Source organism: Sturnus vulgaris, chromosome 4, assembly GCF_052056855.1.
Source record: "Sturnus vulgaris isolate bStuVul1 chromosome 4, bStuVul1.hap1, whole genome shotgun sequence".
NCBI lineage: Eukaryota > Metazoa > Chordata > Aves > Passeriformes > Sturnidae > Sturnus > Sturnus vulgaris.
In genome coordinates, this window is record NC_142246.1 from 62,641,858 (window position 1) to 62,662,723 (window position 20,866).

The 20,866-nt window shown below is 41.7% G+C and overlaps 1 protein-coding gene across 5 annotated transcripts in view; it reads right to left on the minus strand.

Moving 5' to 3' along the window:
• Positions 1–18,759, minus strand: part of LRBA (LPS responsive beige-like anchor protein) — a 361,227-nt gene extending 342,468 nt beyond the window's left edge. For 3 of the 5 annotated variants that reach the window (XM_014878944.2, XM_088164093.1, XM_088164092.1), the window contains exon 1: positions 18,215–18,758. In XM_014878944.2, the coding sequence (XP_014734430.2) occupies positions 18,215–18,433 (219 nt within the window). In that variant the 5' untranslated portion in view covers positions 18,434–18,758. Of the gene's footprint in view, positions 1–18,214 lie in introns of all 5 variants that reach the window. The other 2 variants (XM_088164094.1, XM_088164095.1) reach the window with 2 other exon arrangements.
• Between the last annotated feature and the right edge of the window lie 2,107 nt (positions 18,760–20,866).

Consider the following 20,866-nt stretch of genomic DNA (forward strand, 5'->3'; position numbering starts at 1 on the left):
AATTGTCATGTCACAACATGAATCTCCATGAGACTATCAGGATCAAAACAGATGCCTTTTCCCAAGTTCACTTTCAACAGGACAAGTGTATCAATTCTCAATCAGCAGAAACAATTCTCCTAGTTATGACAGGAGGCAGCAATCTACCTGTAGAAACTCACCACAGACGAAACTACATTTGGTCACCAACTCTACCAATTAACAAGGGTTTCCTGGCTGGTAACAAATATTTCAACGCCATCCCATGAATCCCATCTCACATCAAAAAATTAACACTAGGGCAGGATACATTTTGTATGAAGCAGAACAAAATTATCTCAGCCCAGGCACTTCAACATCTTTCCATTCCTGACTCAGGCAGGTCTGTACCAACTCAAATATCATCTTACTCAGGTTTCCAGATTCCTCTAATAAAGATGAGAGATTTCAGCAAGGCCAAACACACAAAGTTCCACCCAATGTATCAAGCCAATTTCATCATCTTTGGATGGGCTTTCATTAGGGCACTGAAATATCTTCCCTTTACAGTCAAAAAGTTCATGCATCATTGACTGCACTAAATACAAAACCCAGGCTTTTTTAATTAGCCTACAAGGCTGATCTGCATTCCATAAGACTCCATGGAACTAATTTTATTACAGTGTTTCCAGCATCTTCAAACCTCTAGCAGAACACCTCATATATGAAATACTTGGCCGTTTTTAAGTTTTTGCCCTGTTAAACTTACTGCCACTCAAACCTAAATGACTGCAGGCTTATTAGCAATTGTTCTAAGCTGTCCCCTAATCCACTTTGCCAAGATTTATTATTACCCTTAGTCTGCTGACTAACTGCATAAAATATTAGCTGGCCTTATGGCTGATGTTGCGCAGGAGGTCACATTAACACATTGATCCCCGGGCCTTAGAATCTATACTTGACACTCTTTCAAGGGATGCCTTTATTGGCAACTGTAAACTTTTAAGTGCTATTCCAAGATAAACCTTTCAGTAGCTAAATCTTAGGAGGAATGTTACTCTTCTCTCAAAATTTGTATCTTTTTTAACACTTGCACTTCCACTGTTACAAAAACAACAAACTCTGCCTTCCACGTTTCTATTTCGGCCACCACAATTATGGCACAGAGTACTAGAATTCTAAAGTTGGATCACTCTGCTTCAGTGGAATTCCAGACACTGGTTTTGCTAAACAGTATTATAGTTCACTTATACTTGTGCAGTACAACAAATTTTTTAAAAATCCATAAGCCTACCTACAGATGCCACACATGTACAACACTATAGAAAGCATCTTATGCAGGTGAACTTAAATAAAAAGCCAAAAAAAAAGCCTGCAAAACATTAGGTTTCATCTTAAATTGAAAGAGTCTGAAAATAAATACTTTTCAGGTGTAAATTGCTATGTCTTAATGCACTAAGTACATTGCAAACAGCTTTACACACTTCCCTGCAAACCTAACTCAGGCTGTTCTCCCATTGTGTTATCCAGATCGAGTTAATATAAAAACCCAAAGTAAACCTCTCCTCTCCTCCTACTGGCATGACAGGTGAGCACACAATCTGTATTACAGACCACTTCACTTTCTGTAACTGAAACCTGAAGCAAGAAATACAAATACAGGTTTTGGCATGGCCATCACATTATTTCAGCTCTATCAATTGCTGAGTTACAAAGAGTAAGAAAGAAAAACTGACTCAAACACTTGCAGTAAGAGCAATGAGGTCTTGGAAATCCAACTAAATTTATCAACCCCAAGTTTTCTGTAATATCCTTAAGATGTTTGCAAAGCATGAGATTTTCCACCCAGCAAAGTCTCAATTTTCCTTCTGAGATTTATGATATATCTTTTTCCTATTCAGTATTTACTTAAGACTGAATTATGCAGCGTGAGTGAAGCAGATTAACATTTTATCCACATTAATCCCTCCTCAAGGGAGCAAGTCTGTAGAAGCACAGGGGTGCCTCATATATGACTACTTAGCCATACAATTGCAATACTCTTATTTTATACAATGACATCACTACTGAAGTATATTTATCCTGTGAAATTGTAGCATTATACACTTTCAAAAAAAACCCCATGTTTGTTTGGGTTTTTTATATATGTAAACTGAAATACTGAAAAAAAAATTATTCAATTACCAACACTGGGGAAAACACAGAGGCAATGGACGAAAGGTGAAAGGAAAAATATTATTCTTTTCTTCATGTGTAATTTAAGAAAGGGATGGAATTGTTCAGTTTTTATTTATTATTGGACACTTTTTGCAAAGTACTCAGCAAGAATACAGTTCTTAAGAAACCGTTCTTATTTCAAAATTAACACAAAAACTATTTCATCCTTGCTGCCATTCGCCTGCTTTCTTTTATGTGCAATGCTGTCTTTGGCAAAATATTTACCTAAAAGCAACTGGTCAGTGGAATACAAAAGGTTGCTGTGATACAAATTATTCAGAAGTTAAAGAGTACTTCAATATAAAAATTTCAACTTTGTTCCTTCCTCTCATGCAAATTTTGAGACAAGAGACAGGAAAGGGACATGTGAAACACATTTATAGTCAGCCCAACCAAATACTAATGGAACACTTAAGCAAATGCTCAGGAAGAAAAATGAAAGTTATAGAAGAAGAAATTCAGGTTACACTTATCTGTAACCTTATCAAAGTGTCAATCATGCTCTGACAAAACATCACCAGCTACAGTTTGTAACCTTTGTACAAAGCAATTCACAGACAAGCCAGAAAAGAGAACAGCTCTCAGCATCTAGAAGAATTCTAACAAATAAGCATTTGACTGCAACACCAACAAAACACACTCAACAACTATGCTATTCCAACCATTCTATCAACTCAAAGACCCCTTTTTTCAAAAACAAGGTAAACAAAGCCTTAAGAAGAAAACAGCATGACTTAGAGTGTAATTGCCATTACATTCACTACATAACTGAATCAAGTATCTTGCTGAATGTCACTACCCTTCCAAATCAAAAGGTCATATGAAGCAAGGTTCTATTTTTGATTTACACACTTCCCATCAAGACAACTAACCAGAGTGCTGAGCACTGTATCCATCTCTGTTTCTTGAACAGTTGGACTGTTTGCAAAAGTTTGGAGGTAATTTAGCTGTGTAACTCTGGAGACTGCTGCAAATCCTGATGCCACTAAAAAACAATCATTACAGTGCTCCTCTCCCTTTCTGCATGTGGGCAGTCCAGGCCAAGAGCAGAGGCGCAGCAAATGTAGGGTAAAGCAGTTCCAGACTGAGCAAAAAATTCAGAAGAAACAGACAGTAACAGCGTTCTCTCTGAGAAAACTTTTCAATGGCAAGAACTTCATTGCCACCAAAGCTCTGCACTAAGGGGACCAACAGGGAAAGAAGAAGGTTATGGAAAATAAAGCTACAGATGAAAAAAAACCCTCTCCATGGTAGATGCCTAAATTCCTAAAATAATACGTAATCATTTGCTTGGCAACCATTTTTAATTTAACTGTGTTTATCCTATTATACTACTTTAACTATGTTACACATGGCACTACAGATGGTGCTAAATGACTCCAGGTAATCAGAAGAATGCTCTTGTGAAATAACAACATTTAAGGAGCGATAAAATTAGATTTCTTTTTCTCGTTATGTTCCAGTCCTATTTCTCACTGTGTTTAATACAAAACTAATTTCAGCTTTATAGCACAGCAACATTTTTGGAACCCAAATTTATGTGAATGAAGTCAGTCATGCAAAAACCAAGACTTTGTTAGAATGTCATAAATAACCTAAGAGATGCATCCATTCAAGGGAGAATTTTAAGGAGTGTGGTAGGGAAATGAGGAAATTTCTCTGTTTATGCCTGCTATTACTCCAAAAATTAGGAATTGCTTTTTATTCACAATACATAAAAATGCTTCATTTATGAAATAATCCAATTTACATATTTCCACATTTAATATCCATTCAGTCCACAAATCACCCTACTAGCCTTAATTCTTTTCATCAAATCCACAATTAGATTCTCATAAGTTCAAAAGCATCATCCTAGGAGACAAGAGATGTTAATTTTTTTCAAATTACACTAGTCCAGTTACCAGTTTAAAAAGTTTTCCACATTGTGAGTACAAAAGCTCTTGTTCCTAACCTCAGATGGTTGTTGGCAGTAACCATGATTATGGCCATCTGCAGTAATGGCAGTCACAACAGCTGCAGCCAAAGCTAAGCAAGTCAGATACCTCACATCGTAACACATCTGTCCTTCCTCAGACACCATCCTTCACTCCTGGCATTTACTGCACAAAACTAGGCAATTTAAAGATTTGTCCACACTGCTTCAAGTGATATACAGGAACTCCAAACTTCAGCTGCTAACAGCTACACATTTCTGACTTCAGATTTGAAAACCTGAGAATTTTCACTTCTTCCTCCGTTCAAAGCTGCTTCTTTAGTAGGCACACTCCAGAGAATGAGTGGGTAAAACAGAGAAACAGTTCCCAGTGTCAATTTTAGTGCCTAGCAAACAGGACTTTGTTATTTTTCAATACAAAGAGCAAATATTCCTTCTACCAATACGTGTTAATACAAAGAGCAACTATTACTCCTCCTGACACCTGTTATTCTTCACTTCAAAGAAAAATAAAAGAAGGACTTTGCATTCACACAACTACTATTATTTGGGTTTGGTTTCAAGCAAGTACCACACAAGTTCCAGCATGACTTCAGGTTTTAGGACACTCTACTTTAGGAACTTGTTTGCACAACACAGCCTGTCTCCTGCCTTTACAGGAACAAGCCTCTCACTGCACTGGCAGTCACCAAGAATAGTTTTTGTGCTCAGTTCCCCTTGCATAACTAAGCACCACATAAAGTAGTGGTTGGCAGCAAGATTCTCAACACAAAGATGATAAAGTCTTCTCATCTCTCACTGCAGTTAGCAGCAGGCTAACTTTAGAGACAAATAGATTGTTTCAACAAAACACAAAAGTTTGTCATGTTCCCAGTAGATTAAAAAAAAAAAAAATGTAGCCCCTCAGTCTCAAATCTACCAGTGGACTTGAGTGTTTACAAATTTTTCTTCAGCAAGAGCCACTGTTATGGGACAGCAAGACAACCACAGCAAGACAAAAATCCCAAACAATACAGCTTCATTCTCCACTGCCCAAGGTGTGGTGATACCATCCTTGCTAGAGCTTCAATCTATATAATCATTTCAGGTTTTAGGTCATTGCTTTCTGAAGAGCTTCAGTCACAGTTGTAACACGTTAAAAACAGCTAAAAAATACCTGTATGGCAAATTGTATTCTTTAAAAACAAGACTTCCCACCTCTTTTTAGTTTCAATATTAAGCAACTACAGAATTAGCACAGCAATATCTTACTGATAAATTGGCTTTTGAGGAATATTCTTTCTTACAGTGTTCACAAAGTGATTAATAGAAAACCCCATTGTCTTAGAACACTGAACTTTAGCTCATTTGACACTTTCTCAATTCTAATTCTCATTTGACAATTTCACTTGTTACTTTCTTGTTTTTAAACAGGTTTTTACTTGTTGCCATATATTCCATCTCAAGAATTGGAAAGCAAGTATCTAAACGGCAACCTACACATAGCAAGTACCCTTCAGAGGATGTTTCATGACTTTAGCTAACAGAAGTGGAATCTTACAGTGTATCCTGATACATATGGACAGATCATCATACAATCACAGAATCACCCCACTTGTTTAAAAAACAGGGAGATTAGAAGAGAAGGAAAAAATCAGCCCTTCATAAGGAGGACAGCTTGTACCTTCAGAATAAGAACCCAGCTTCAGCAGACAGAATCTGCAGATGAAACAGAACCACTTCCGTGTAGACAAAGTAGAACTATGGTTGCTGCTGAAACTGCAGTATTTCATTCTAGTCTGTAAAGTTGTGTGGCTATTTACTGGAAAAGTCACATTCTGAGTTACAGCAAACAGAACAAATGTTTTCCTTTCTTCCTTTAAAGGCAAAAGGAATTCAGACTTCAAACAAAAACACAATGGAACAAGCATAGAGGCAGCTCTAGAGCCAGGTACTTACACTCAGCACTCCTTGATTATCAAGGAGGAAACATAGCTGGGTCAAGCAGTGGGAAGCCCAACACGACTGTCCTCCTTTGCTAGATTCCAACTCAACTTCCTGGATGCCTGACTGCACCCAGCAGAAAACACACATTTTCAGCTGCTGCTTTGAAAGCACAGAATCACAGAATGAGCTGGGAGGGGCCCTAAACATCACCTAGTTCCAAACTCCCCACCATGCACAGGGATGCCAGCACTAGATCAGCTTGCTCAGGGCCCCATCCAACCTGGCCTTGAGCACTCCCAGCAGAGGGGCACCCACAGCCTCTCTGGGCAGCCTGTGCCAGTGCCTCTCCACCCACTGAGTAAAGACATTCTTCCTGACATCTGATCTAAACCTGCCTGCTTTCAGTAGTGTCTGTGGAGCAGGAGTGTGTGTGTTAGAAGATCTGTTGTTATCTCATCAAAGGCTGAACCCACACACATCTCTGGAGCACAGTATCACACAGTGCCTGCAAAAAAACGCTAGAACTTCAGAGAAAATGCTTGAAGATTGCTTGAAACAGAAGACATTGGGTAATCTTAATGTCTGAACCACTGACTCTTCAGAGTAACTTCTCAATTATCTTAACATTTTTCCAGTGTACATCTGACTGTATAAATACCTTACAGAGTCACAGCACCAGAACATGGAAACACCTTACAGAGATCACAACTACATCACACATAACAAAACACTGCCTGAAGATAAAAAAAACATATGCTTGGATAACTAATATTGGATAACTATACTTGTCATCCATACATTTGATTGTTCTGTTTTCTTTGATGCCATGGTCAATTTAACCAGGGAGAGTTAGCATGCAGGATTGGACAGTAGGTCCTCTTAGCCAAATTATTAACCTTCCTAAACAAAGGCATATTTGCCTTCAAAACTCTGAATATTAAGATGGAGGTTCAGGCACCTTTTAATATAGAAATTTGCACATGCAATTACTGCAATTGAGAAATCCTTTACTCTGCATCGATCCCATTGTTATAAGGATCAATACTTGTTTTAAGAATCCATATGTGCATTCAAGCATTCTTTCCAATTTGCACAGTAAGGTCACAGGCAAACAAACCCATTTAGAAATATCCTTGGTGAACAAAACTTTTAAGAGTTGGGAAAGAGAATTCTAACTACAAGTCCAGCCTCACATATGTGAGCAAGAGAGCTACAGGAAATATTAAAGCTGACTCTTAGAAGTTGAGAAGTTGAACATTCAACTGGAAAATTACAATAAATGAGTATTTAAAGCTGTTCACCTCCCTCCCCATATACCTACTTTAACAGGAAACCGAAGCATCAAGATCAGTCAGTGCTACAGAACTCAAATGCACTGCCAACCCACAGAAGACACACTGTATTTCAAAGTTAAAGAGCTATTCTGCACAGAAGGTGTCATGCATGGTGCAAAATGGTCACTAAGCCTGTGTCTGACCAGCCCCATTGTCAGTAATATGCACAGAAATATCCTGCTCAAGAAGATACTGGGATTCAGCTAGCAGAGCAGGAATGAGGCATGAAACACTCATTAAACCCCACATGTCAGCAATAGCTAGCTACAGGATAGTGTCACACTGCACAGCAAATGAAAACACAGACACTAAACAATATGTGACAGGAATGGCACAATTCAAAAGCCACTGAAATAACTCTCCCCCCCCTGCCACCACATCTAAGTTAAGCTTAAATTTCTGGCACTCTTGTGTACTTGAGAGTAGGTTTTCCCATAGAGATTAACAAAGAATCACAAAATCACCAAGTGGTTTGGGTGGGAAAGGACCTTAAAGCACCCCATTCAGTTCCATCCCTTCTGCCATGGGCAGGGACACCTTCCCCTAGACCAGGCTGCTCACAGCCCCATCCAGCCTGGCCTTGAACACTACCCAGGAGTGGGGTATCCTCAACTTCTCTGGGCAATCTGTAATCGAGTGAGTGGACCATCCATCAAATCCATGCCTCTCCAGTTTATAGACAGGATGTTGTACCAAATGTTTTGCACAAGTCCAGACAGATGACATCAGATGTTCTTCCCTCATCCACCAGTGCTGTAACTCCATCACTGAAGGCAACCAAATTTGTCAGGTCCTTTGATTTGCCCTTAGTGACGCCTTGTCACCAATCACCTCCTTGTTTTCTATATGCCTTAGCACAATTTCCAGGGGCATCTGTTCCATGATCCTGTAAGGCACAGAGGTGAAACTGAACAGCCTGGAATTTCCTGGATTCTACCTTTTTCTCCCCTCTTTTAACACTTGGAGTTATGTTTTCCCTTTTCTAGTCACTGGTAACTTCACCAGACTGCCACAACTTTCCTAATAGGACAGATGGTGACAAGATAGTGATATTCAGAGAGTTGGGATTTGAATACAGAAACTTGAATTTAAAACAAATAGTTTATAATCAAGTTTTATAGCAGCACAGTTACAGTGATTAAACTAAACTGCTCATGTGTGATGTGATTCTATGACAATACCTTTGGGCAGTTCGGTTGCTCCTCTACAGTTACCTGTACTTCTATTCATATGTCTAGAAAGAGATCCCAACAGCCCCTTGCATACCTAATTAAAGAATCCCTACAGACAGATCCATCTTTAAAGAACAGCAACAAAGACAGCAAGACTAGTTCTGCACTCAAGTGAAATTTGAGTATGAGTGATAGAAAACCTTATTCAAATACCTTAACCACAGGGTCTGACACTTGTTTCCTTCTGTGCCTTCCCCCCATACTCAATGAATCTGGCATTTTTTGCTGTTTATTAGCCTGGTCTTTGCAGAAGAGGTATTACAAGTGCTCTTTTACAAGTCACTCACAGCACCCTCAATCCTGACAAATGGCAATTTGAAACTCCTCCTGCTAAGGACAGAAATCAGGGTGGCTTTCACTTCCCACAGAGGTGAGACTTTACCAAACCAGCAAAACTCCCAAAGAGCCATTCTGCTTTAAAAGCAGTACACAGGAAGGGCAGGAGACTTCAGCACCAGGTCTCAGATGAGTCATGGAATAAACATCTCCCCAAGGCAATGCTCCTGCCAATCAGCTGATGCACAGCAACTGCAGCACACAGTGGCATTCACAGATTCCCAGCCTGCTACAGATTCCAGTGAGTGCTCAGGACTCACTTCTGCAGCCAAGGATGAAGGCAGCAGGTGCCTGGTCATGGAAGAGGAGGCAAGGGGGCACAGAAAGGACAAAGTTGTGTCCTTGGTGTGGGGTTAAACAGTAGAAAATCTACTCACTTTTAAGGAATAAATGGGCAAGGAAGCATGGCAACAATTTCCTCATAAGCATTTACTGATTTATATAAAGATGGGAAACCACTGGTACAGTTTCTGATCCTGAGAACTCTTCATTGCACTTCACTGTTCTGTTGGGAACCACTGCTACCCTGTTTAAAATAACTTGAAGTGTTAAGGACTTCATAGCTTCAGAAGGTGACCCTTAGCTATAGATTGCAAATTGGACAGAGAATCTTTTGCTATCACAATTGAAATATCCATTTCCAGCATCTCAGGTGTTCTCCCATTCTGTAACAGCAGCAATATATTAAACACACACATCTCATCATCTCATGTTTGATGGTTCAAAATACATTCTAAAAATGTAACCACAGTTACTCAGTTTTATACTCCATATCAGATACCTAAAAGCCAGGCATTAGGCACCTAAATTACATAGTGGAAACAAATTCTACAGTATAAGTAAGCTCCCATTATACAGGGAGAAAAGAAAAGCTTGCAAGTTCTTTTCAATCAAGTTCACAACCACAACTAGAGACAAATCACATGGTTAGTTTCAACAAAAACATTAGCAGGAGGCAGATGCTGACTGGACTGATAGTTTCCATTTGTTTATTTAACAGTCATGCACCATTCACAACATTAGTCATTTGGTTCTTATCCTCCCCTCAATGGCATTGTTTTAAGGCTCATCAGCAATTCTACTTCTGTATCACTGGCCATATTTTGTAACTGAAGTCTATGATTCCACACAAAAAACCTTTTGGGTTTGGTTTGATGGGCGGGGGGGAGAGTGTGTTGTTTTTCAGGTTGGTTTGGGGTTTTTTTGGAGGGAGGGGGATTGTAGTTTTGTTTTTGGGGGGTTTTTTTGGTGGTGGTGATTTTTGGTTGGTTTTCTTAAGCACTCACTGATTCCAAGGTCCACTTGGATCATTATAATCACGTAAAAAACAATTGTCTTTAGGAACAATGTTTTTAACCCCAAGAAATGCAAACATCACAACTTAAAACCTTCTCTATTAACAGAAAAGTTGCAGAATCTGCAAAGCCTTTATTCAGCAATTCTACACCAACAGGGTTTACCTCACTCCCTACCTGCCCTCACCCAAATCATGTTTGGGAAAGCAGCCAGTACAATTCCCACCCAAATACACAGTTTGATAAAGGAACCACTTTGTGAGGGGTTTGCCATGCAAACATTCAGCATGCTGGAGTCCATAATCACACATTTTCCAGTTCACTGTGAGATGCTACTGGTTCTCTTCTTGCTGCTCTTTTATTATAGAAATTGCCCTCCTGCTGCAGTTACCATCTTACCTGCTGCTTCCTGGTGCCTCTTGTCTTTCAGCATTCCCAACGAGAGAATAAATAAACTACAGGTCACCCCATGCATTCTTACTGTTTCACAGGGCTAGTCCAGGACAAACCTAGAAATTTGGAGTATCTAAGTGGGGCAAATAGAATAGGCTCAATTTAGTGAATTTATCTCTGTAATTTCTGTCCACACCTCACAGAACAACTGCTGATGGCAAAAGGGGAGATGCTGGCAAACACATAACACACTTTCATAGAACAGCTGAGTCCTACACAGTTATTCTGGTTTTCATTTTCAACTGCAAAGCAAAGATAACCCAGAAGCTCTTCAAGTCCTGATTTCTTCAGTTGCATCAACAAGGGAGAAGAGGTTTTCGCCTGAACAATTCAATTCCAGCTTTTCAGTCACACAAAAAATAATCTGAATTTTCTGCAATGACGCATATGGAATTTTTTTCCTAGATACATGTAGAGTACAAAAACATCAACAAAACTATTCATATGCAGGCTACAGTAAAGAGACTTGCAGCTCAAACTAGTGGAACGTTTATAGGCTGCAACAGAGCACATCCTATTCCCACTAGCAATTCTCATTTAAATATCTTCTCAAGGCAGCTATTAACAAGAAAATCATGCCTGGGACATAGCTGCTCCCAGCTCCCCAGTTACTACTAGGGAAATCCAGTGCAACAGAAGGCATTAGATTTTTCTTCTCCACAAATTAGTTTCTATTTAGAAACTACTTATGCCTATTTGTGAAGCTCTGGAATCTAAAGCACTGTGGCAACGCAAGCTCTTCACAAATTATTCCAGGCTCCCAGCATGAGAACAAAGCCTCCAGTGGCTCGGGGAAAGGTACTACTGCAACTCCTGCAGTATCATCATTTAGTGAGTTTGATTAGAGCAGTTGTGCAAGGATGCATCTCGATTGCTATCTGCCCTAAGCACAGAGCATGCTGGAAACTGCAGTCTCCACTGGCCATGCAGAGCATTCCCAAGGCAGGTGGCAATAGTATCCTGATTTACCATATTCATGGAGCTCTCAAACTCCTGGCAAACGGCCAAAGCTCACAGACAAAGCCTGAGGCTTTCCCAGAGTCAAATAAAAATGTCCAAATTACCTTTTGGATGGGCAGTAATGTGCTCTAGCCTGATATCAAGTCCACCAGAAAAATCCAGAATTAGTTAAAGCAGAAACGTAGTCTAAATTAGGACATTAGTAATTAGGTCAAGCTAATACCAAAAACCATTATGCAAAACGTTGTGAAGAGGCCAGCAAGGCCTCTAGGGGCTGGGGAAGACACTTGAACAGCAGAAAGTTAGCTAACTGTAATTAGTGATTATGAACAAAAACTTTCTGCCAGATTGACCCATTTAAAATAAATAGAAGTTCTTTAAAAAGATACGCATAAATTAAATGCACGCAAGAGTGAATTTGACAGAATAGATTCTTAAAGAAGACAGAAAAAGACAGAAACACCAAAGGTAGCAAGAAGCCATTTCACATTACAGTGACTAAACTGCAGAGCTTATTTCATCTGTGCAATGGATTAAAGCTTCTTCCTTAAGGCTCATAAAGAACTTGATGACTGCATGAAGACAGAAGCTATCAGTGCTTTAAGCTTCCAACTTATCTAGCAAAAAATAAAAGGTCAGAGCACCACATCAAGCAAGAGACAGCTCAGAATGAGTGCAGGTTCACCAAGAGGTGGTAAAGCAAATACAAAGATAGTGAATGAAACCACAGACAAAGCTCTTTTCATCTTTCATCAGACTTCAATCTGTAACACATGCCAAAAAAAAAAAAAAAAAATCAGGCTTGATGATTTTCAGAAGACTGGGACTTCCCTGCAAACTTCAGCATCTGAATGTACACCTGACTAGCCACTGAGTACTGAACACTGTACCAAACCAACACTACCTGAAAGAGGAACTGAGCAAATACTTCATCTTTGATTTTCCTCAACCTCCAATGTTCAGCCAATACAGCAACTTCAAAAGCCTTCTCTTCACTCACACTCATCTTCAAAAAGATTATTGGAGGAGTGAATCAAAGCGTGCTGATTCAACATGCATTTATAATTATCCTTTTTTGTATCACTCTGCAACGTCCAGCCTTTGTGGAAACTTTGACATACCATCCACCTGCTTCCCTGATGCTTTTGACTAATTTAATTCTATTCCCTAATCTGCAGATGCTTTATCTGAGCCAGTCCATATGGCCCCTAGGTTTCTGTGCTCTCTGCACTGCTGGATCAGGCCCATGGTCCATTCAGCCCAGGACTGTCTGGGAGAAGCAGCACAAAACATTACCCAGAGACAGCAAAGCGACTGCAATGGAAACCTGACTCCCAGTCCTCTGTTACCAGACACCACCTAGAAAAATCTGTCATTGAACTGATGTGTTTCCCTCTAAAGGGGACTTCTAAGCCGTGCTATGAACACAATTTGACCCAGCTTCCTTGTAGAACAAATTGCTAATTAAAAATCGTCTAACAAATATTGCATTGTTAAGACATGATATATGTAAATGCCCAGTTCAGCTTTGCTTTTTTAGCTTTGTTTTATGTTTGTACAGAGTCTATTAATGTCAGTACCGGATGCCACCACTGCTGGAAAACACAGAGCATGTTCCCAGGCTTTCACAGACACTTGAAATCTCAGACTGGACACGAGAAGCTATGAAAGTCTGGCAACTTAGTGGAAGAGTAAGCAAAACTGAACACTTTCCCATGCAGTCTTCAAAATTTTGTCCTCAATATTGTGTTTTAAGTTGCAGTTACAGAAGTGAGTTGATACCACAGCCAAAGTACAAACCAGCTCCTCTTCAGAGCCTAGACAATTTTCTTCTAAATTGTTGCATGTCTAATTAAAGACTGCCATTACTACATTCCAGGCCTTTCTCAGCCAACCACAAAATTTCCCTCAGTTCCTGCACATTCTACATAGGTTGTTATTTCCACTAAACACAAAGTAATGTCCAAGGTGTATGAACACCTGAAAAAAACCCAATATGCATCACTTCAATAAGTAAAAACCGTGCATGATCTCTAAGACAGCTGACTGTTCAATTTAGTAAGATTTTTTTATAAAAAAGCCCTACAAGCCTGACCCAGCTAAAGCCACAGACTTACCTTATCATCTGTACTGTAAGTGGACAGAAGTGACTGAACTAGGATAACTGTAGCCAGAGGTGTATTTACTGGGAAGCCACTAAGGAAGACTGCAACTATTAAGAAATACACAATATTCAGTGATATTATGGGAGCTTCTTGGTGACTCTCATTCGTCATCAGCATTGATAAGTTTGTGTAGAAAATAAAGCCTCTAAAAACATAGAGCAATATAATGAAAGGAATGCATTGTTATAAAGACATTTATGGTGGATTTTTACTACTGCAATGCATTTAATTCTATCAGCATTAGCTCTGGGGGGTTTCCACAACATGATATATGCAAAGTAAGTCTGTGATAAGAGACAAAAAAAGGGGAATTCAGACTTCATAAAAACCATTATGAGTTGCAGTTCTAGTTGCATTAGTGTGCAAAAACCATCCAAATTAGAATCTTGATGTACCAGCAGGAAAATAATCTGTAAGATTTTTTTTAAGTTAGGTTGATTTTTAGTTTGGGGTTTTAGTAAAGTCTGGCAGAAGTGAAAGAGCTGACAAATTAAATTTACAAAGCAATTTTAGCCTCTGCTCTTCAGATCCCATTATTTTTCCTTCAAAGGTGATAAAAACTTGTGTTTCTTTCTCATTTGCACTTTGTCACTCTTGGTGAGACCCTCATAATCCATTAATAGAATCAGAAGCAACAGCACATTCTCTTCACCAAAGAGAAATTTAAAAAAAAAAGTCTTTGCAACACAGATTGAGGGGAAAAAATTGAACCAAATCAAGTAATAATCCATACCATATTCAATAAAACAATTAGAATCACTAAAGCTTTTTAAAACAAAACTGGCTTAAGAGTTATTTTAAGTTAGTAACAGTTCCCACTGTAAGTAATTTATTTTTCCTTTCTATCATCTTCTTCAGCCAGGAAGGATTTTTATTTTAATAAACTAAGGAGGGAAAATATGAGGTAACCAACAGGAATTCACCTGATTTGTATGCAAAGGAAATTCAAGGAGTTATTGCTGCCTGAAATCAGTTAAAAATAAAATTCATAATGCATGAGAAATATACACCTATAGTTTAGCTTAGTCTGTCTAAAAAACCAACAGAACAGATTAATACTTGAACAAGAACGTGCTTTCAAAGTTTTCCACAGAATAATCAGTTTCTAGAAAGTCCCTATTTCCCTCTTCACTTTTAAGAGGTGCTGAAATACACAAAGACACACTCAGTGTGGGCTGGGAAACTGTGTTCATTGAGAAAATTGACCAAAACAAAACTGACCAAAACTTGTAGATTTCCAGGAGTAGAATTTCCAAAGAGAATAAAACAAGACTAGAAGGGGTTTGATGCTACAAGTGAGCTCACTAAGCACTTTGTTACACTGCTGGACAGAAAAAATGTCAGAGGTGGCTCTCCAAGATCCCACACTGCTGAAATGAACAACTTATTTTGCTTGAGTAATCAGAACCACAGAGGCTTAAATTTCTTTAGAAAGCAGCAGATCAATTACTGTGCACTTTAGATTTTTGACCTCCTGAGTCTTTCACATACAGAACGTGACCATCTCTTAAATACTTAGAGATGAGAAACATCAAGGCAGAACTTCGGTCTTCTCTTGATAATCTCCATATGCTACAGCAAGTTGGAAGGACATAATGAAGAGCAACATGTTTTCTCAAGAAATTAATATTAGGGCACGTAACATTCCTGTTTAAAAAATTATCTCTTCACATTTGAGGGTAGTTATGCCATAAAGAATAAAATGCTAAGCCACCTTTCCACCCAGATTTGCCCAGCCCTCCTTGCACCCTGGTCTAAAGATGCCTCAACTTAGTGACCAAACAAACCCCAGACAGTGCAGCTGTCCTCTTTCCAAATCATGAGGAGCAGATCTCTGCTCCCATCCCTGCTGCCTGCAGCTGTGAGTCACCACAGAGAACGAAACCAAACAGGAGGGGATATGTGGGGCTTAACCCCATTAGGCAACAGCAGATCAGGGTGTGATTGTCATACCCCCAGCTCAAGCTGCACACACCTGAGGAAATGTGCTCCCAAAGCCATGGGGAAACAAACTACCAGAAAAGCCAGAGCTAAGAGTCACCTTTTCAGATAAAAGTTACAGATTTCCTGTACACCCACACAGAGAAAACCAGGCACACCACTGCTAACCAGTACTTGACACACCTTAAATTCTGGGCAGCGTGAATTCAGAGGTATTAATTGACAAAATGGTCAAAGGTAACAAATGAACTGAGGCAGAACTCTTTGACAGATGAATGAGCATTGCTCTGAAGGGAGATTTCATATCCCTCATATCCAAAAAGCTACATTAAAAAGTCAGCTTCACAGTTTTTATTAAAATAAAAATCTACAAAATAATTGCTTTCTATAACAAAAACTATGAGTTTCTTGACTGGTTTGATTTTTTCATGCATTTCAGTTTTAATAAAACCACTTAACCTTGAGACATCATCTTCCAAAACACCTGATTTGCCAGCTAGCTGATGTTTTCCTGGGACTCAGAGAAATCAAGGGGCCTACTGTTTTTGCTATGGCTCCAGAATTTGGATTTTTTTCTCAGGTATTCAGGCAAAGCATCCTTACTACCAAACTGTTGGGGTTGTGTCATGACACCCATAAGCTGATAAAATAATGTGGGGCAGGAACATGACCTTTAGCCTCCCACACATAGTCAAGGTATGCTGAAATGGTTGAGGAATCTTCTCAGAGAGGTCAGGGATGCTGTTTCACTTGCAGAGAAAGTGAGAACACAGTTTCAAAAATTTCCAATGCGTAAAAAACTCTCCCCTGTCTATCTGGGAAATGAAGATCCAGGAAAACGCAGTCCACAAGTCAAATTCTCCAGACTTCTTAAATGTAAAACTCAAGGGTACTCTAAATCATGCTGAAGTTTTTGCTCCTCTCTTGTCAAAAATGGAGCAGAACAGGAATCACAGAAATCGAGGAGCTTTTACATGTTTAATTATTCTGCTGAACCTCTTTCCACTGCTGCCATAAAACACATCTAAGCACACCACTCAAAAGACCACACTAGAAACAAAGTAAAATTTAACACACCCATGAACAATTTCCCCTCACACAAGTGCCCTAAATTCTAAATTGTTCACCAGAATTTCCTTTAGAACCTCATGTCCATGTATGTGAGCGCTGGGTTTAGTCCAGGACACTGTCAAGTGGACTCCAAGTAACTTAAATCACTTCCTCATACTTGAAGCATCCACGAAACCTCTGACCTGCACTTTATTTTTGTCACTACTGCCATTCCCCTGTATTAAGACTTTCCTCCAAACAATCTAGGTCACTACACTGTTAATAGAAAAATATTCCAAAGTAAATATTTATCATAACCCAAGAAGATAACACTGAAAAACATGAAACAGACACTGCACACAAATATTTAGTGACCATTAAAACTTGTGTGTCGCAAAGAAGACTAACAACAAAATAACTGAAACGCAAACAGCATAAAAAAACCAGTATGACTTCTGCCTCAACTTTCCTTGTTAGTGAGCTTTATATCATTAAGTGCTCTCACTTCCTGGTTTGTCAGAAACCACATTGTTTTAGAGTCAGAGCTGCTCACTCAAAGGAAGGAGGAGGGACGATAATTGTTTTTAGAGATGTTTTAAGACCTCTGGTAATAGCAGAGTATCCTTGTATACTTGAGACTTTTTCTCCTAATGTTTGATTTCCTGCATCAAGGAAATATTATTAGCTAGTCTAATTGCTTTAAATTATGCAACTTAAAGCAAATGGCCCAAAAAGAACAATGGTATATATTACAATTATAGTTCAACAAGGAAAAGTTTATGTTTAGTGAGATCTGGTATGAAATATTAGATACAGCCCCACAGCATTCAAAAACTAGCAGCTGAGTCCCTAATTCATTAATTTTAAAAAGGACACTGAAACCAAATTCTACTCTTCCCAAAAAGCAGACTATGTAAAACATGTTAGAATGAACAGCTCCCTGACATCCTCACCCCCTGCACACAGAACATGAAAGTTCTACCTACTTCCAAAACCAACAGGAAGCAAGAAGGGATGTAAACATCTTCGAAAAACTGTTTTGATTTACAACAGTGTGTGTGTTTTGATGACAGTTTGAGTTACAAAATTAACATTTAACTTTCTTGTTGAGTACACCTGTTAAATGTTTAAACATAACAATACACTTCTCAGCTCTAAATAAAGCAATAATTCTCTGAGGAAAACAAAGGAGGAGGATGCTTACAGTTGTTTCAAGTATAATTGTGTATATAAAGAGCCTCGTTGCTTTTTCCCCAGCTTTTGTGGTAAGTAAAAAGAACATCGTTGAAATCCAGCATGGCGAAAGTGTAAACACGTAAAAAATCATTAACAGAAAAACAGTATCAAAACCCCTGCAGACTCTTCTGCACACCCGCGCTGTTCTTTCCCCTCATTCAGGCAATCAACTTACCAGGTTAAACACAGTGTCAACTATGTCTCTGTTGGACACTTCACCAACTTCCACCAGTCCTGTCAGCACAGCGAATTTCATCTTGATGCCTCGGATGGGCACTCCTGGATTCAAAGGCTGCAGCACGTTTCTCCCTTCAGCAGCATTTCCTTCTTTTCCCGCTCCTCCTCCTCCATCATCACCTGTTGGCTGAACAACTTGCTTGCCTTCACTCGCCATGGCCAGTTCACCGCAGGCTACGGCTTCCAGCGCCAGCTCCCCACGCTCGCGGCTCCGGGAAGACGCGGTCAGCCGGGAAGGTGAGCGGCGGCCCGAGGCTTCCTTCCCTCGGGCTCCGGCTCCCGAGGAAAGCGGCGTCCGGCGGGGGAGGGTGCCAGGCGGGCGGGGAGGACTCCTGCTCTCGGGATCGCGGCTCTTTCCTCGGCAGGAGGCGACTGTCACCGCGCTGCCCTCGGGCAGGTATCGGCAGCCCTGAAGGACAGCCCGAGGTGTGTTTCAGCCCGCGCTCCGTCAGGCGCTGCCCACAGCCCGCACGTCCCGGCCCCTGCTCCGCGCCCCGGGAGCGCTCACGCCTCTCCCCGCGGAAGTGCTCCCGGACCCGCCACGCTCCGAGCCCCCACCGCACCGCTTTAATCTGCTTTCTTTCTCCTTTTTTTAATTTTTTTTTTTTTTTTTTTAAACCCAGAGGGAACACGCTCCTCCTTCCCGCCCGCTGCTGCCCGCCACGGCCCGGGCTGCGCTGAGGCACGGCCACGGGCAGGTGCAGCGCCCCGCCAAGTTCGCACTCACCGCGGGCTGCGGAGGGGGCGCGGGCTCCGGGGCCGGGCACGGCTGCGCTGCCCGGCTGCGGGATGGGCTGGGATGGGCTGGGCTGCGCCGGCCGCCGCTCCGCCCGCTCAAAGGCGCCTCAAGTCCCAGCCTTCGCTGCTGCTGTTGCCGCCGCCTCACAGCGCGCTGCCGGCCAGCCCCATCTCCTTCCTGCCGGCGCTGCCGCTCGCTGCCGCCATGACAGCGCGGAGCCCCCGGAGCGCCTGCGCGGGCCGGGCGCGGGCGGGGCCGCGGCGCGGGGCGGGAGCGCGGGCTGCGCACGCCCAGGTGAGCGCAGGTGAGCCAGGTGAGCGGGACCGCGCCTTCCCTCATGGCCCTCATCCCCCTCACCGCCCTCATCGCTGGGGACGCTGCTCACTAGTGGGGATGCAGCGCCCGCCTGGGCTCTTAAGGCTGCGCGCAATAACTTGTCCCAGACTGTCGCAGCGTTCACAGAACTGCTAGGGAAGGGGCCTCTGGAGATCATCTGATCCATTCCCCCTGTTAAGGCAGGGTCACCTGTAGCAGGTGATACGTCTAGGTGGGTCTGGAATGTCTCCAGAGAGGGAAAGTCCTCCCTGGGCAGCCTGTTCCAGTGCTCTGTCACTCTATAAAGTTCTTCCTCATGCTGAGTTGTGACTTCTTGTGTTTTAGCTTATGGCCATTACTCCTGCTCCTGTCGCTGGGCACCTCTGAAAAGAGTCTGGCACCATCCTCTGGCATCCACCTTTGTGCTATTTATGTGCATTAATGAGATTCCCTTCAGTCTTCTCCAGACTGAACAGGCCTGGCTCCCACAGTCTCTCCATAAAAGAGATGCTCCAGATCCCTCAGCAACTTTGTGTCCCTCCTCTGCATGCTCTCCAGCAGCTCCTTGTCTCTCTTGTCCTAAGGAGGCCAGAATTGAACACAGCACTCCAAACCTGGCCTCGCCTAGGGCTGAGTTCTGTAGCTGTTCAGTAACTGAAGTCTGCCCTTCCCGAAGCTTTTTTTTTCTTTTGGGAGGGGTGGTTTTGTAGAAGGGGAGGTTTTTTGTTTTTTTGGGTTTTTTTTAGTAAGAATCAAAGAAACCCAATGCTAACAGCGGCTCCCCAGCCGGGCACTCCGCTTTCGCGGACCCTCCCACGAGGAAAACCGCGGCTGTGAGGGACAAGAGGATGTTTGGATGCTCCAGCTCCTGCCACTGCCAGAACGATCCCGGGGAGGCGAGTGAGTCGCTCCCACCAACCAAATTCCCAGCATGGGCGGGCGCGCTGCCATTCTTCCTCCTCCTCCTCTTGCTGCTCCCTGGGGAGCGCAAGGGGAGCGAATGTGGGTCATGAGAGACGCCACCCCGATGTGACGAGCTGAGGACAAACGGGAGCAGGATGAGGGAAGGAAAACTCGCTGTCTTCCTTCGGGTGAAAAGCCCTTGAAAGCGGCACCGGTTGTTCTGGTTTCTCAGAGCCGGTGTCACAGCCAGCCCCAAAAGGTCTCCGGGAAGGGGCGGCAGTGCCAAAACCCCGAATCCCCGCCGAGCCCCGGGGTGGGTGGTGGAACCTCCAGATAAAACTAAAAAAAGGGTAAAGCACAACAACTGCTGCCCTTTTTGTGCACTCTCCCAGTATGGTATGAGCTACAAAGAGGCATCAATCCTATCCTGTCTCTTTTGTTTGACCTTTTACATGAATTTATTTGATATTAATCTGACTATCTGTTAATAAAGAAGTGGGAGGGTCTGCTCCTCCGAGCTCTTCTTTCAAGGAGTCTTCAACTGTGCATTTTTATGGAGGCTGCCTGTGTTAATAAGGATTAGACACACTCCTAAAAGCTGTAGGGTCTTGTAACAGCTGTTTAACACACAGA